Source organism: Platalea leucorodia, assembly GCF_965183815.1.
Source record: "Platalea leucorodia genome assembly, chromosome: 1".
In the NCBI taxonomy this organism is placed as follows: domain Eukaryota; kingdom Metazoa; phylum Chordata; class Aves; order Pelecaniformes; family Threskiornithidae; genus Platalea; species Platalea leucorodia.
The window spans coordinates 58,232,396-58,246,800 of record NC_138823.1 but is presented as its reverse complement, the minus strand read 5'-3'; the positions used below and the strand labels follow the sequence as shown (position 1 = coordinate 58,246,800).

General features: G+C 41.5%; 1 protein-coding gene across 1 annotated transcript in view; it reads left to right on the top strand.

Annotated features, from left to right (window-relative positions):
* Nucleotides 1–10,458, top strand: part of SPIRE1 (spire type actin nucleation factor 1) — a gene marked incomplete at both ends in the record, with an annotated part of 130,460 nt that extends 120,002 nt beyond the window's left edge. Inside the window, 6 exons of the mRNA XM_082318243.1 lie at nt 316–458; nt 6,628–6,765; nt 8,301–8,371; nt 9,094–9,121; nt 9,208–9,344; nt 10,206–10,458. Of these exons, the coding sequence (XP_082174369.1) occupies nt 316–458; nt 6,628–6,765; nt 8,301–8,371; nt 9,094–9,121; nt 9,208–9,344; nt 10,206–10,458 (770 nt within the window). The remainder of the gene's footprint in view (nt 1–315; nt 459–6,627; nt 6,766–8,300; nt 8,372–9,093; nt 9,122–9,207; nt 9,345–10,205) is intronic.
* Between the last annotated feature and the right edge of the window lie 3,947 nt (nt 10,459–14,405).

Below are 14,405 nucleotides of genomic sequence, written 5' to 3'. Positions count from 1 at the left end.
GTAATCTCTGAATGTATTTTCTGTGCACAGTGGTGAAATAAGTAGAATAAGCCAATAATACCCCGAAACACTAAATTTATATACAATGGTAACTGGACAGTAGCATGCCTATATTTGCTGGTTTTTTGAGTATTCCTACTCTCTCAGTCTGGAAAATGTGATACCTGTCTTGAAGATGCTCTGAGTATGGATGTGTAACTTCAGCAACCAATAGTGGGAATTCTAGCAAATCAGTGGCTGGTTTAAGTACTGAGCAATGTTATCCAACAGTGTATCTTACAGGAACTAATTTTATTATACTGATTGAATCTTTAGTGCCTCCAAAGTTCTTGCCCATATCATCTACACCACAGCCTGAGAGACGGCAGCCACCTCAGAGACGACACTCCATTGAAAAGGAAACACCAACCAATGTGAGACAGTTCCTACCACCTTCAAAACAGAGCTCCAGATCACTTGTAAGTGGAGTGGGTGATAGGAGAGAGAAAAAGAGGCATGCTAAGAGTATAATGAAAATTAAAACTTGGCTTCAGTGTGATTAGAACTTGACTCAAAGAAAACTCCTCAATTCAGAAACAGCCCTTGGCTATTACAGACGTTTTGAAATCAAGATTTGAACTTTGTCTCTCTAGCGTATTTATCCAAAATCCCAGGTACAGGTGCCTCAAAAAACATTTGCACTTTGATTAGGACTCTGAGTAAAGCCACGTGCCTTGATTTTATTTCAGAACATTGCCAAAACAGATGAACTTCACCTTACTGATTTTCCATTTGAATAGAGACAATTCCAAAGCAGTGGATCTATTTTGGGATTTGGGGCAAATTTTTAGTTGTTGGAAGTATTTTAGTTAATGGCTGAATGAATGGAATGGTTTCTTTTCTTCCCACCTCAAGAACTTGTGTGGTAATGTTTATACATGGGAAAGCTCTTTCAGTAATCCAAATCAAGGTTTGTCTTTATGTTGCTTTGTTGAAGTTACTGAGGCAAAAACCTGTATTACTGCTTGAAAAGAAAGTACAGTACATTTGATCAATTAGCTTTAATTGAGAGCTGTTTTCCAACAGAGTATAAACAGCAAAGGGTATGAAATCCTGGTTCTTTTATGTTGACATACTGATTAGTGCTTTGTAATGTCATGCAGGATATATTCTTCGCCTCTTTTCCTACCAGCAGGGTTTCGAAGTATGCCCCATGAGGTGCTCGTGAATAGAGAAATCGATAAACACATCCTAGTTTTGAAAGGAAGGGAATATTCACTCATCTTGTAGTGCAGTGGTAGTAATGGGCTTTGAAGAGTGTTTCTGTTGGCCCAAGAGATGGTAGCCAGGATCCAAACCTATTAGATGATGAAGTTGAATGGTAACAAGAAAATAATCTCCAAATATTCCCACAACATGCGTCCTCCTCTTCTTTTCAGAGGGTCTGATGGATTTTGGTTATTATATCCTTCCAAGTAGCATGTAGTTTCTCATTCCAAGTGAAGGTCAGGTAGTAGCGTGATGATAAACACACAACGCAAGTAGACTACTTCTGCCAAAGTGAACTTGGAGCAGAACATACTGCATCAGAACCAAGCTGGAGAGTTCCTTCAGCATGCATTTGAAGACACTGTCATATAAAATGGACTGTCATGTCATCGCCTGCTGCACTCACTATATGTGGAAGCACAAGCTTTATTTTCTGATAGGCCCAGAGTCATTCACAGACATATTGTTTAAAGGGAGAAGGGGAGAAAGCATTATATGTTATACTGAGGCATTTGCTCCATCACACTTTTAGTCTATCTAAATATGTTACATCATAATACTGATCTCATATCATGTATTTGAGGGCATCATGCAACTTAAAAATCTTATATATGAAGCCATTATTTTAAATAGGTCAACCAAGTTCTTAAGAGGACCTTTTGACCACATGTGTATTTTCCTTCTGTCAGTCTGTTCACTGACATATGCCTAGAAAGATATATACAAAATAAAACCATTGCAAAAAACCTAATTCAATTACTCCACTCCCCCTTAAAAATACTAAAGGAAAAGGGAGAAAAAGACATTAGATAAGTCAGGCTAATGTGGGAACATACGAGAGAGGTTTTACTAGTTTCTTTTGTGCTTGGGAGGTTTTGGGATTATTTTTTTTAATCTTCAGAGCACCGTCACCTAGCTTGGTTTTGGCTATGAAGTGAGAAAGAAGGAAAATCAGTAGTGAAATGATGTTCTGTTAATAAGAACCTATTTTATTTGATGCCTAGAGAGCTAATTCTTTAACTTGGCAATAGTGCCCTCTAGGGTGCGACAGACAACTCCCACAATACTTTTGTTTTTAGTTTTGGTAGATGGTTTCTGATATGCTGGCACTGGCCCAGGTCCACAGTTTGGCTTGCTGCAAGTCTTTCCTTCCCCGGAGAGATGCCAGGTTCTTTCAGCGGCTGCGCCAGATGCTGCACATGTAACATTGCCATTCCTGGAGTGAATGCTTCTCAATAAGTGTAGAATATTATTTACTTTTTATTTGACTTCACACTTCTTCATCCCTTCCTCCAGGACTGATGGAGTTTCATTTCTTATCACCTGTTCCTGCGACCGCAGTTTCTCTTCAAGGTGAAAGAGACCTCGTCAATAAATAGCCCTCAAAGCCAGTGAAAACAGGCAGGGGTTTGCTACAGTCTCTTAGCAGGATTAGCAAGAAACTAGTCTGTCTTGCATACTAACGACAGTTTTATGAACTGGCGTCTCATCAGAGTTAGGCCTAAGTAGGTGGGGAGGGGAAACAAACTTGGAAAAATGCCAAACGTAGTCCTTTTGATACGTCACCCTACCAGCGCTACAGGGAAAGGCAGGGCAGCTCGTTGATTGGGGGCGGGGGGGGGGGGGGGGGTCAGCCCTGGTGGTGCGCTTGCTGTAGTGAGCTGAGTTGGTGCTTAATCAGCGAGATGAAGCCAGTGTCCTGAGATGTACATATGGATGCCTTTGTAGTCTGTTTGCTTTTTTAATAATTATTATTCTTATCATTATTTTTTTTCATGACCCAGAGGACCAAAGCTAATGGTTTCATTTATACACAGCATTCGCTTCTCTGCTTCCTATCTATTGTTCAGGTTCCTAGGATAACCAGTTTATTTCCAAGGATGACTTTCAGACCACTTTTTTCAACTATGCAAACAGCTTCTCTGCTCAGCTCTCATCCCATTGAAGCAGCCATGTGTGGGGTGGCAGGGGCTATGTACTATCTCTGTGAGAGAGCTTTTGCCAGCAGGTGGAAATCCACAAAGGTTTGCCTCTTTTTGCTGGCTTTGGAAATCACCTTCACCAGCATGTTCCCTCCTAGGGGAGCACTTCCTAAGCTGTGGCAAGAATTAAAGCTTAGGCTTGGACATTGCACCTGATTGTCGTTGATTTCAATGTATGTAGGATATTTCTGTGTCTTCAATCACCTCACGGGGAAAAGAAATCAGTTCTGAAAGGACAGCAAACTAAAAATGCAACATCACAAGATTATCAATGGGACAGACCTTAAATGTTACAGCACGTGAAGATCCTGCAGCAAAAATCCAGCAAAACTATTGTAATCCTTGGACTATGTTGAAAAGAATAAGGTTTTATGTTTCTAGCAAGGTACATTATGTAGAATGGAAGGGCATTTGCAATCTGTTTTACTTGAAAACCTACATATGGTTTCGGTCCTCAGCACACTTACGTATCAGAACTTGCAGAATAACTAATAGCTATGTACCACGGAAGGCAAATCCACTGAAAAGAAAAACTGATTCATTTACTCCTAGGTAGAATTTAACATGAATAATTTAATTTTTTCCTTCTTTTTCTTGTCCCAACCAATAAGTGAAAGTGTGAAACCTGTTGCAGGAGAGTTTATAGTTGAGATATCCAGCTGATTTCTTAGAAACTTCTAGTCTGCAAAAGCAACCAGAACCAGAGTGCTTGACTAATCGTGAATTGCAGAATTTAGAGACCAATCCGGCACTTGTTCATATTGCAGTTTACTACGGCAGCTCATTTGAATGCCTAGTGACATCCTTTAATGAGAATTTTTACAAGGAATGTATTAGTGTAAAAATGTGTTAGTCATAAGGACCTATTAGGTGTGTGTATGCTGAGAATGACCTACAAAGCACTTTATTTCACGTTATGGATATGTAATTCTTACTACCTGCTTTTCCTGAGTAAAAAAAAATTACACGTATACACCTTAAGCTATTACAGTGTATATAATAAGATTGCACAGTCAAAGTGTTAAGCCAGTTCTCATGAGGATCATGGAAACTTCAAGTTCAAAATAGTATTTTTAAGTAAAATTTTTTTTCCCTTTAAAAATAAGAATACTGACTTGTCTTTAATATTAAAATGAGTATCGAGTACAATTCCAGAAAATCAAGACCATTCAAACCACATTTAGTCTTTAGTATGTTCTGTTGTATGCAAGTGTTGCAGAGAGCTGAAGTTCTCTCACTTGGAGCTGCCTAACTTGGGTGCAGATTATTGTTGGAAGTTTGAGCAATAACTCCAAAGCATCATTGTTTAATGAAGTTTAGTCAGTGCTTAGCCTAATTTGAATTAGTTTCAATGCCTTAGAGCTAATGTTGAAACAAAAGATTTTCTCATGTACTTACTTCTATTCCAAAAAGGGAAAAAAAAATCAAGCTGTTTTCTGAAATCAGCATAATATTTATCTTTCATTTAATGTTGCATTAACATTTTGTTGTCCTTGTGTAACCTCTGGAATTAAAACATTAGCATTTAAACATGTGAACATTTTCTATGTTTCCCCTGTTGCCTGCTAGCTATTTCTATTTGCTTTAGTGATAATCATTTTTGATTGGTACAACGACAGGCCCACACTATTCCCCTAGTACCCGCTCTACACCTATAGCAGATCTGCAGACTTTCTTCAAAGGAGCAATATTCCCTGACGTCATCGTTCTGTAAATTAAAGGAATGGGCGTTCATGAGGGGGAAGGAAGAGTTTCAAGTAAGAAACGTATTTCTAAAGGACTTAAAGCTCTGATTGATTGCAAGCATTCAGTCAGCCTCATTCACCTTGGACAGTTTCTCTCAGCCTCCCACGATGCAGAATCGAGGGTTTCGCTGGCATTGTGTGCATCCCGCTTTCCCACCCACTTCCTCTCCCGTCTCGCCCCAGCCTTCAGCCGTGCTTTCTCCATAGCAAGGCAGTTGCTATGGGAAGAACCCAGAATGAAATGCTGAGAGCCGCTGCTTAGCTGTAAAGTTGCTCATAAGGAACAGAAGTTATTTTGTTCGGGCTGTGCCGTTTTACACCTCAGAGCAAATTGCAGTTGCTTTTGACGTAGTTTGTTCTTTCCAGAAAAGTAGTGACTCTATACCCCCAAGGTTTAGCTGGCAAATCTAACAAAGTTAACTCAATTCTAGTCTTTTGTGGGGTACCTTAAACAGAGTGAAGTTTCTTTGTGTTCCCTTTCTAGATAGGTAAGACAACAGTTTTTAAAAATGTGGTGGTTCCTAAATGCTAATGTTTGCCAGGTCTGCAACGTAGAAAGATTTTCCTTTTATCTAATGGAAAGACAGAACAGACCTCTGAGTACATGGAAATGGAGCATTTCACTACTAATCCGATTCATCACTTCAATTTGTAAACGAGAGCTCCAAACTGTCAGCCACGTCTTTGTATTTGCAGGAGAAATTTCCTTCGTTCATTCAGAGAGCGTTACATGTCATTGTCATTCCCGCACAGTAGCCCCTCTGGGTTGGCTGAAAAGGTTCACTAAGCATAAAGCGATGGGAGTTCCCACAGAGGTTTCTGTCTTTCTGTTGGAAATGTATAATCAACTACAGGGCTGGATTACAAATTGGGTTGGTGCTTTTTATTCTCTGGTACCAAATTCAGGAGTTCTCTACTCAATATTCTCCTAAATGCTGTACTACAGGACAGACGCAAAATTTTCTAAGTGGGAAGTTGCGTTGTTAGTCTCTATTTGAGTCTCTGCCGTTAATAATGCAACACTGGGTAACCAGTTCTTCTGATTTCTATTTGAAGATCATTCTATAAGGCTTAAATTGCTGCTTTACTTTCTTGGGGCAGAAAGGAGAACTTTTCTGCCTGAACTGCCATAGCTTTTTGTAGTCTTGGTGGGATTCTGATCATATAGGCACCAAGATGTGGTACCACTGAATAAAAATTTCTGCTAGAATGGGCTACTAACAACTTTCCTTGGCCACTCTGGGCACCACAAAGTCTCAGAGAACTTGCGTGTCTTCAAACAATATACTTACTAGTAATACCATCTGCCAAATTACCTTTTCCCTCTCAAATTATAAACCTGAGCGTTGATTGGTTTGAAACAGATCTTTGTAGTAAAAGACAAACGGAGAGAAGGGCCAAGTGGTTTGAGGAGGAAAGGTGAAGAAAACTGTCATTCTTGTGAAGGCTGAAGATCAGACCATTTAGATCACGCTTACGCAGTCTCCGATGGTTTGAAACTCATGTGATGCCCATGAATGAGCCAGTGCTATTCCAGTTTGAAGGGAGAAACCCTCTGTTTCTGGAGTTACTAACCAGGTGGCTGGTCGCCTAGGTTGAAGTCTGGAAGAAGCCATTGGGCTTTCAAATAATACGGGTTTTTTGGCTTCCAGGAGGAGTTCTGTTACCCGGTGGAATGTCTGGCTCTGACGGTGGAGGAAGTCATGCACATCCGTCAGGTGCTGGTGAAGGCGGAGCTGGAAAAGTACCAGCAATATAAAGATGTCTACACTGCTCTCAAGAAAGGAAAGGTAGGGCTGGGTCTGTGGAGGCTCCGAAGCTTATTGAGGGAGGCCAGTTGCACAAGCCTCCCATTTACAGATTTGTTTCTTACCCTGTATTGGAGAAAAAGAAGGAATATACACCTAACTCCCCCTAAATGTATAACATATGGGTCAGCTTCCTTGAATTATGCGCAGAACCATCAGAACTTTTCATGGAAATACCTTATTTGTTTAGATTGTCTGTAAAAATGAAGTAGCGTTTGCAATTATCAGAGTGTATCTGTATGTGTATGTTTTAATCTTCATTGACTAAAGTGATTTCTGTCCCCATGCCTTCTGCAGTATTGCTTAGCATTTCTATTCCAGAAAATAGAATTACAGCTAGCAGTAGGAAATTACAACAGGTTTTTCAAATTAATCCTCACTATCAAGCAAAGAGGGAATGAAAGCCTTCAGAGAAGTCAGATAACACATGACCCCAGAAGGAGGTTTAATATTGAAGAACCCATTAACATTTTTTTCTGTAAACTGTAGATTGTGAATTGGTATTTACCAGTAGAACCAGTGTCCTTTTCTCCCACTTTTGACTTGTGCTTGAACACCGCCAGCAAGTTTATTTTGACTTCACAGTGTATTTTACCTACAGGCCTACCCGTGTCTAGCATGCAGATTTAATTTAAAGATTTAATATGTTTAAGGCAGAGGGACAAGAATCTTAAAATGTCATTCAGTAGATTCAGCTGTTGCATATTGTCAGGATATATAAAGCTTAGTAATGAGCTTTTATCAAATGTCAAAGTGAATTGATGCTTTAACTAATTTACCCCACTATTAAAATTGTTCACTTTTATTTCTAACCAAATTTATCTAGCATCACCTGAGCCTTTGGATCTCAGTATGTCATCTTTTGTTTGACTGCAGAACTTTTCATTGTTCAATGCCTTTCCTTCCTAGAAATGTTCTTAAGCTGTGACCCCTACCTCCTTTGAATAAACTGAATAGATGAGATTTATTATCCCACTATAAAGCAAGTTTTCCTCAAGTAAGACTGTTATAATAGCTCTTTTCTGCACCTCCCCTAGTTTTCAAGAACATAGGATTGGAAGAAAATCATCAAATGTTATCACAGGCAAAAACTTTGTAGCCCAGAACCCGACCCAGATGGCTAGGAACAATTTCCAGCCTAAATGTATTCATGGCTGAATTTATGCCCATTTGTTCTTGTGGTTTTCCGTTGTAACAGTTACCCTTCCTTACTGCTGTCACTCTTACTTTCCCATTGCTTTTTTGTGTATTAATGATAAAAGCATCAGTGAGGGGGAAGTAAAAATAAGTTAATAATGAACTGGCAAGTATTTAATTTAGGTAAAAAATTTAAGGTGTATTTCTAAATATATGAAGATACAATTCTGGACCATTCTTTTCAATATCATCTTAGAAGTACGGGCCGCAGAACTGGATGTAGTGCTGCACCTGTGGTCTCACTGATGGCAACTGATAGAGGAAGCCATTATTGTGCGGGACTTTGCCTAACGTTGTGGACTCCTCTGTTCTTCTTTTAGCTCTGCTTTTGCTGTCGAACAAGAAGGTTTTCTTTCTTTACCTGGTCTTACACTTGTCAGTTCTGTAAAAGGTAAATACTTAATATCTGTTAATAAATGAGTACTGTTTCAGAGGGAAAAACACTGATTTATATGTTAGAAACCCCCAAATGTTTCAGCTGCATACTGTTGATTTTTGTTTCTGTAACAGTTGAGGTTAAAAAAAAAGATGCAAACCGAGATCCTTCCTAAGTGACAGAATTGCTTCCTTGGACTGAAACTCTAGGCTAAAAGTGAGAGAAACACCCATTTGTTCTGTTATGCTTATGGGAGAGCGAGATGGAATTTATTTGGACTCCCCAATTAACACGTCCATCTCTCTGTTGTTGCGGAAAACATTTCAAGGCAATTTACCTTTTGGATTATTTTTGGAGTATTGGTGGGTGGAGAAGGGAAAAGGAATAATTTGCAGGCAAAATGAAAAATTTTAAGTTGAACAGTGAGACAATAAGTCTGGGGATGTATGGAATCACTACTTTATTGTGTCACTTACCAAAGGAGGTTTCTTTAGAGGAAAAACAGCTATTTCTTTTTTTTTTTTTTCCTATTTTTTTAATTTAGCTGTAGTTCTTGTTTAGCATTTCTCCTTGCTTTTGGCTTCATGTTCTGGTTGAAGTTATTACATTGAAGGTTTAAAAATAAAAATGTTTGTTTAAGGGGAGGATGGGGGAGGATTCTAACGTTTATCCCTTATTCTTGATTTGAATGTAATTTTGCCCAATGAAATGATTCATGCTCTTGCTTGCTTACACAGGCCTGTATGCTCACAGTGTTGCAAAAAAGTAAGTAAATAAACTTATGGTTAGACCTTTCTAAAAAGCTATAATCTTTGTAATGATGCATGTTCCTTCTGCTGTTCTCGTAACAGATGCGGTTGCCATCAAAGCCATATTCTACTCTCCCCATCTTCTCACTGGGACCTTCAACCTTGCAAAGAGGAGAAAGTTTTATGAGGCCAGAGAAACCCTCTACCAGTCACCACCGATCGCTGCGGAGCATGTCCAGGTGAAAAATAACCCTTGCTCACGTGTGTCTATTGGAAATGCTTCCTAAATGTTTCCCCTTGAGTTAGCAGTCATTAATTACTGCTCCACCTGTTTTGTAGTTGTCAATGTTTCTAATGCCTGTAGTAACCTTTCTGAAGCCTGAAAATCCATGTCTCTTCCACTCATTGCTTTGATTTACAGAAATAGCAATGCTAACAGCATGTCTTAAACCTTTTTCACATTACAGGTGAAAAATAATATGAGTCTGGGACAACTGTATTTCTGTAGCACCTCTGCAAATATATCTTTAGCATGTCTTTTTCTGGTGTGAATAGACTCTCCGGAGATGAATCTTGCGGGCTAGAATCACTCACTGAATGGGAATTCAATGATATCTTGCACAGATTTATCTTTTTTTCCCCCTAATTTTTCTAATTTTCACATTTTTTTTTCACTTTGGTATTATGAAGTTATCTGCTGTTTTTTTGTCTTATACGCAGATGGTTGTCAAAGCTAATCTGAGAAATTAAATACAAAAGAAATGCTCCTTTTTGAGGGGATCTACAGTATAGACCCTCTGCATAAATCACTAGTGCTATGATGCTGTGTCAAATTAGCCAAACACATAATCTGTTTATAGTTATTAGTAAGGTTGTTTTTGTCAAGGTAAATGTTACACGTGCCCTTCAGTTAGTGACCCTGCAATCTTGCTGAACTGGGCAGAAGCTGTCTGCTCCAGTGTTCGGTCTCCTGGTGTCATTTTTGGGACAGGAGAAAGGAGGATTTGAATCAAGACCATTCTCGTGCTGTTTCCTGAAGGTGTCCCTTGGGGCCCACTGCTGCTAAATAATGTGACAGGTCCTGCTCTTTTGCCTTTCAGGTTGACCTCAAGGTCCAAATCTGTGGATAAGTCACATGAAGAATTTCCCAAAGAATTAATGGAGGACTGGAGCACGATGGAGGTGTGCGTGGACTGCAAGAAGTTTATTTCAGAAATCATCAATTCAAGCCGGCGCAGCCTGTCTCTGGCCAACAAGCGAGCCAGGTTAAAAAGGAAAACGCAGTCCTTCTACATGTCGTCGCCGGGAACCTCTGAATACTGCCCCTCTGAAAGGACTATCAATGAGATCTGAGCCTTGTGCCTTTTTCTTTGCTTTTGTCTTCATGAGGTCATCATCCATGAGCAAGGTCACTGAAACTGGATTATCATTCCGTTGCTTCGTTTCACTTGACTGGCTTGAATTTGCATTAGATCACAGGACTTCCTACTCCAATGGTTCCCAGAGATGCAGAACGTTACGTTTAGATCTGTGCCGAATGACACGCAACGGGTCAGCTGCTTGCACTGGAAGAAAATCAATAGTTTGAAATTGTTGCCTCTTTTGTATGTGTGCGTTGGAACTAGAAAGCCTTTTCTTGCTTTCAGTCTCTTTTTTTAACCATGCTTTGAATCATCTTTCAGGAGATGAGCTGAAAACATATGTTTAATGGAGAACCAAATCTAACAAAGCATCAGCGTTAGCACAGTAGCAGTCAGTCATATTGGCGTTACCACCCTAGTAATGCTCACGTCCTAGTTGAAACAGCTAAGGGTCGTATCACACACCAGGCACCGCGTGTGAGCGACTGTGGTCAAAACCATCTTTCTTTGAACTGTTTCGGTTGCTCCGAGATCAGGGTTCAGGACGGGACTTGACAACGCCTGTGTCCTAGGGCAAAATACACGACGAAGCTGTTTGCCCGTGTGGTCGGCTGTTCCCCTGAGCTGCTGTACTTTTTAAGCCTTAGTGTACTTCTAAGTGTCTCCTGAGCAGGTTTTAGTAGTTTATTTTCTATCTTGAATGTATGATGATGACTACTAGTAGCAGTGAATTTTAGTAGTAGACAGAGTTGTACAGTTTATGGGGAGGATGGGAAATAAGGGAGGCTTCTAATTTTAACTGAATACCTGTAAAGTTGTTCTCACGGTTACTCAGAGAAAACGGTGGGTAAGGTGTACATTTGTATTATAATGGAGCACGCAAATACTGCTATAGTTATGTCTGACAGCATATCCACTGATAACCCCATTTTTTCTGGGGCTTATAACTTGGCTGTAAAAATTCGTGTTCTGCTGAAATTTGGGACAGTGCTGTCCCAGATTGGGAGCAATCTCTCTTTTTTTTTTCTTTTACCTTTTTTCATTCTTTTTCCTTTTTTTAATTCGCTCACAAAAGAGTGATAGACTGGTTGTTTAGAAGTTCCAACAATGTTACTACGTTAACTGACATCTCATGCTTTTTTGCACTTTTTTTTATATTCAAAATACTTTTTTTAAATTCAAGCATAGCCAGAGTTTAGTCAATAATTTGGGGCCAGATCATTTTGGTATTTAAAAACAAGCTAACATAGCCAATTTATTAATACTTGAAAATCAACTACTGTAACTTTTTCATAAATTTTTTAATACCCTGAGGCATATTTAATATCTATATAGCAGTGTATTATAGAATGACATAGCAGAAAAGTTTCAGATCTATTTATTAACATTTCTATACTTCGGATTAATGAGAGATACCTCAGAACTGCTCCAAAGTAGCTGGGACTGGGTTTCTGTAACATGATTTTAAAGATATATTAATCAAAACAGATTCTCCTGTCCAAATCTCGTGCATCGAAAAGCCCAGGAGAAGGCAGACTGCCCCGCCAGCCCCGGTGGGGCAAGGTGCGGAGGCCGTGGGGCACCAGGGGTGGTCGGCTCCCGTGTGGTAGCCGGGCTCCAGTCCCGCTGCAGGCTGTATCCTGCTGCCCAGGGGGACAAGGCTTCCCCTTCCAAGTGTATTTGCATGTTACACTGCAGCCTTCGGAGCAGCCACTCATACCATACCTTTTAAGTTGATTCGAAAAGCACATGCAAGTCTCCTTAAACTTTCCCAGGGACTCATCCATCCTTATTTTTCTTTAAACGCCCCCTTGGAAAATGAGAATTTTTGCAGATGCAGGGCTTACTGAAATGTTTTTAATTTTTTCTGAACCGATGCAAACAGGAAAAGCGGGGCTCAAGGCTAACTCTCCTTCTTAGCTGTCCCGTGTAAGGTCAGCTGTCATGGCCCTCTCCTCGGGTACCGCTGGAAGAGTGTCGTGCATGTTAAAGCACCTGGAGTACTGGCGTGAGGTAAGGATGTAGGATTGCAGGAGGTGAGCGGCGCAGACAGGCTGATTTGAAAGATCTGCTGTTGCTGGAAGGGTCGCCTGATCTCAGTCACATCAGCACTTTTTCTTGTTTCTGTGCCAAAACCAGGCCGTGTGTTTGCTGCACGGTGCATCAGGAAAACTAGTCTGAAAGAAATGCAGGAAATCTCACTTTGCATCTCCCCTGTTGTTGTTCTTACCATTTTCTCCTGGAAGTGCCCCAGCCACATGCTACAATCGCTCAGTCCTCTGCTGGCAGTCCTCTTCCCTGGTATCCTCAAGCCACTGAGGCGCAGAGTATCCAGCACGTGTATTTTCCCTTTTGAGAGGGATTTAGGACATTGCAGAGCAGGCAGGATCAAGGACTAAGTAAATCCTGAGTGTGCAAAGGAAAATGAGTCCCTCACGGCCCCCCTCCATCTTGGCAGTGTCCGGGGCAGCTCTGGGGAAGCAGCAGAGCCTTGAGATCCAGCCTTTGCCTTCCCGGGATGCCCGGCAGCCCTTGGCTCGGGCTGGGCTTCGCTGCGCTGGGCAGGGCACAAACAGCAAACAACAACACGGTGGTTGTACAGACCGCTCCGTGTTGCTCACGCAGAGCAGGGCCTGGAAAACCTCCCTTTTTCCCTGGAAAAAAAAAAAACAAACCCTCCGGGCTGCTGAGACACGCTGCGGCAGGCTCCAGAAAACACGGTGCGGAGGGCTGCCCCCCCCCTTCCCTCCCGTCCCTTCCTCTCTGCCACAGCTGCTCCGCGTTATCCTGGCGTTTCATTCCGCAAAAGAGAAGGCGGCGGGTTGGTTTGTCGCGCGGAGCCTGGAGGAGCCCGGCTCGCCGGTTGCCTGGGTCTCTGCGGAGTGGGCTATTTTTAGCTTCCCGTCGCGCTGCTTGCGCTAGCATCCCCAATCCACTGCAGCCGCTGGCCTGCGCTCCCCGCGGCGCTGCCCAGCGCGTCCTGTTTGCGCTCTGAACTTCACGTTGGCGTCAGAGGATGAAATCGGAAGCTTGTAAATACATGTAATATATTTATTAATATTTAGGAAGTCTCCATCAATCATGCAATGGGAATTGAGTTTCCCTTGATGTTTTAAAAAGGAAATGAGTCTTATTTATATGTGTGTTGGCTATTATCTTTATTAGAGTTAATGCTTTCAGCCCCCTAATACAGTTTGCACTCCATAGGCATTTTAGAGTGAATTACTGCTGAAAAGACTGCGGGACTAGCACAGTGAGCTCCCTTCCATGAATTTTTAAAATCTTGTAATTTTTTTTAGCTTTATTAATATGCCCAAGGTCTGTTTACGTATCTCACAGGAGACCCAAGGAGTTAAAAATGCCACTGGCAGCATCGGCCTTGTTGTTTTGTATGTGAACCTGGTTGTGGAGAATTCAAAGCGGCTCTGCCCGACGGCGGCGATGGAGGCAGCGAGCGGGCCTTCGCTGCCGCTCTCAAGCCGGGCCTTGCCAACGTTCACGGTGACAATAGTGCTTGGGGGGCTGGTTGGTTTTTCCCCCTTCCCCATTACTTTATACAGGGAGGGGCATTACCTGGCGAAAATAAAATGCCTTTCCGTTATAGCCCTTGTCTGTGGTGATTATTCATGTGGAAGCAGATGTAAAGGTCCCATCTCTCTCCTTTTTCATGCTTTTATAGTTTTGTAAGATCAGTCAGACGTTTCTTATGGCAAAGAATTGTTAATGAAAATGATCGAATAACAGCTGAACAGTGGGCTGGGCTGCACGAAGGGACGGGAACCTGTGGAAGTACTCTTAGAATAGCAATAAAACTGCTTGTGTAACCCCGGTGATGTGATCAGCACCCACTCATCGTGTCCAGCCAACTCCCTCTGCTACCCAGTGTCGCTGCTTCCGAGGCTGCTGGTCCGCAGCTGAGGCGCGCTTGTCCTGCACGTG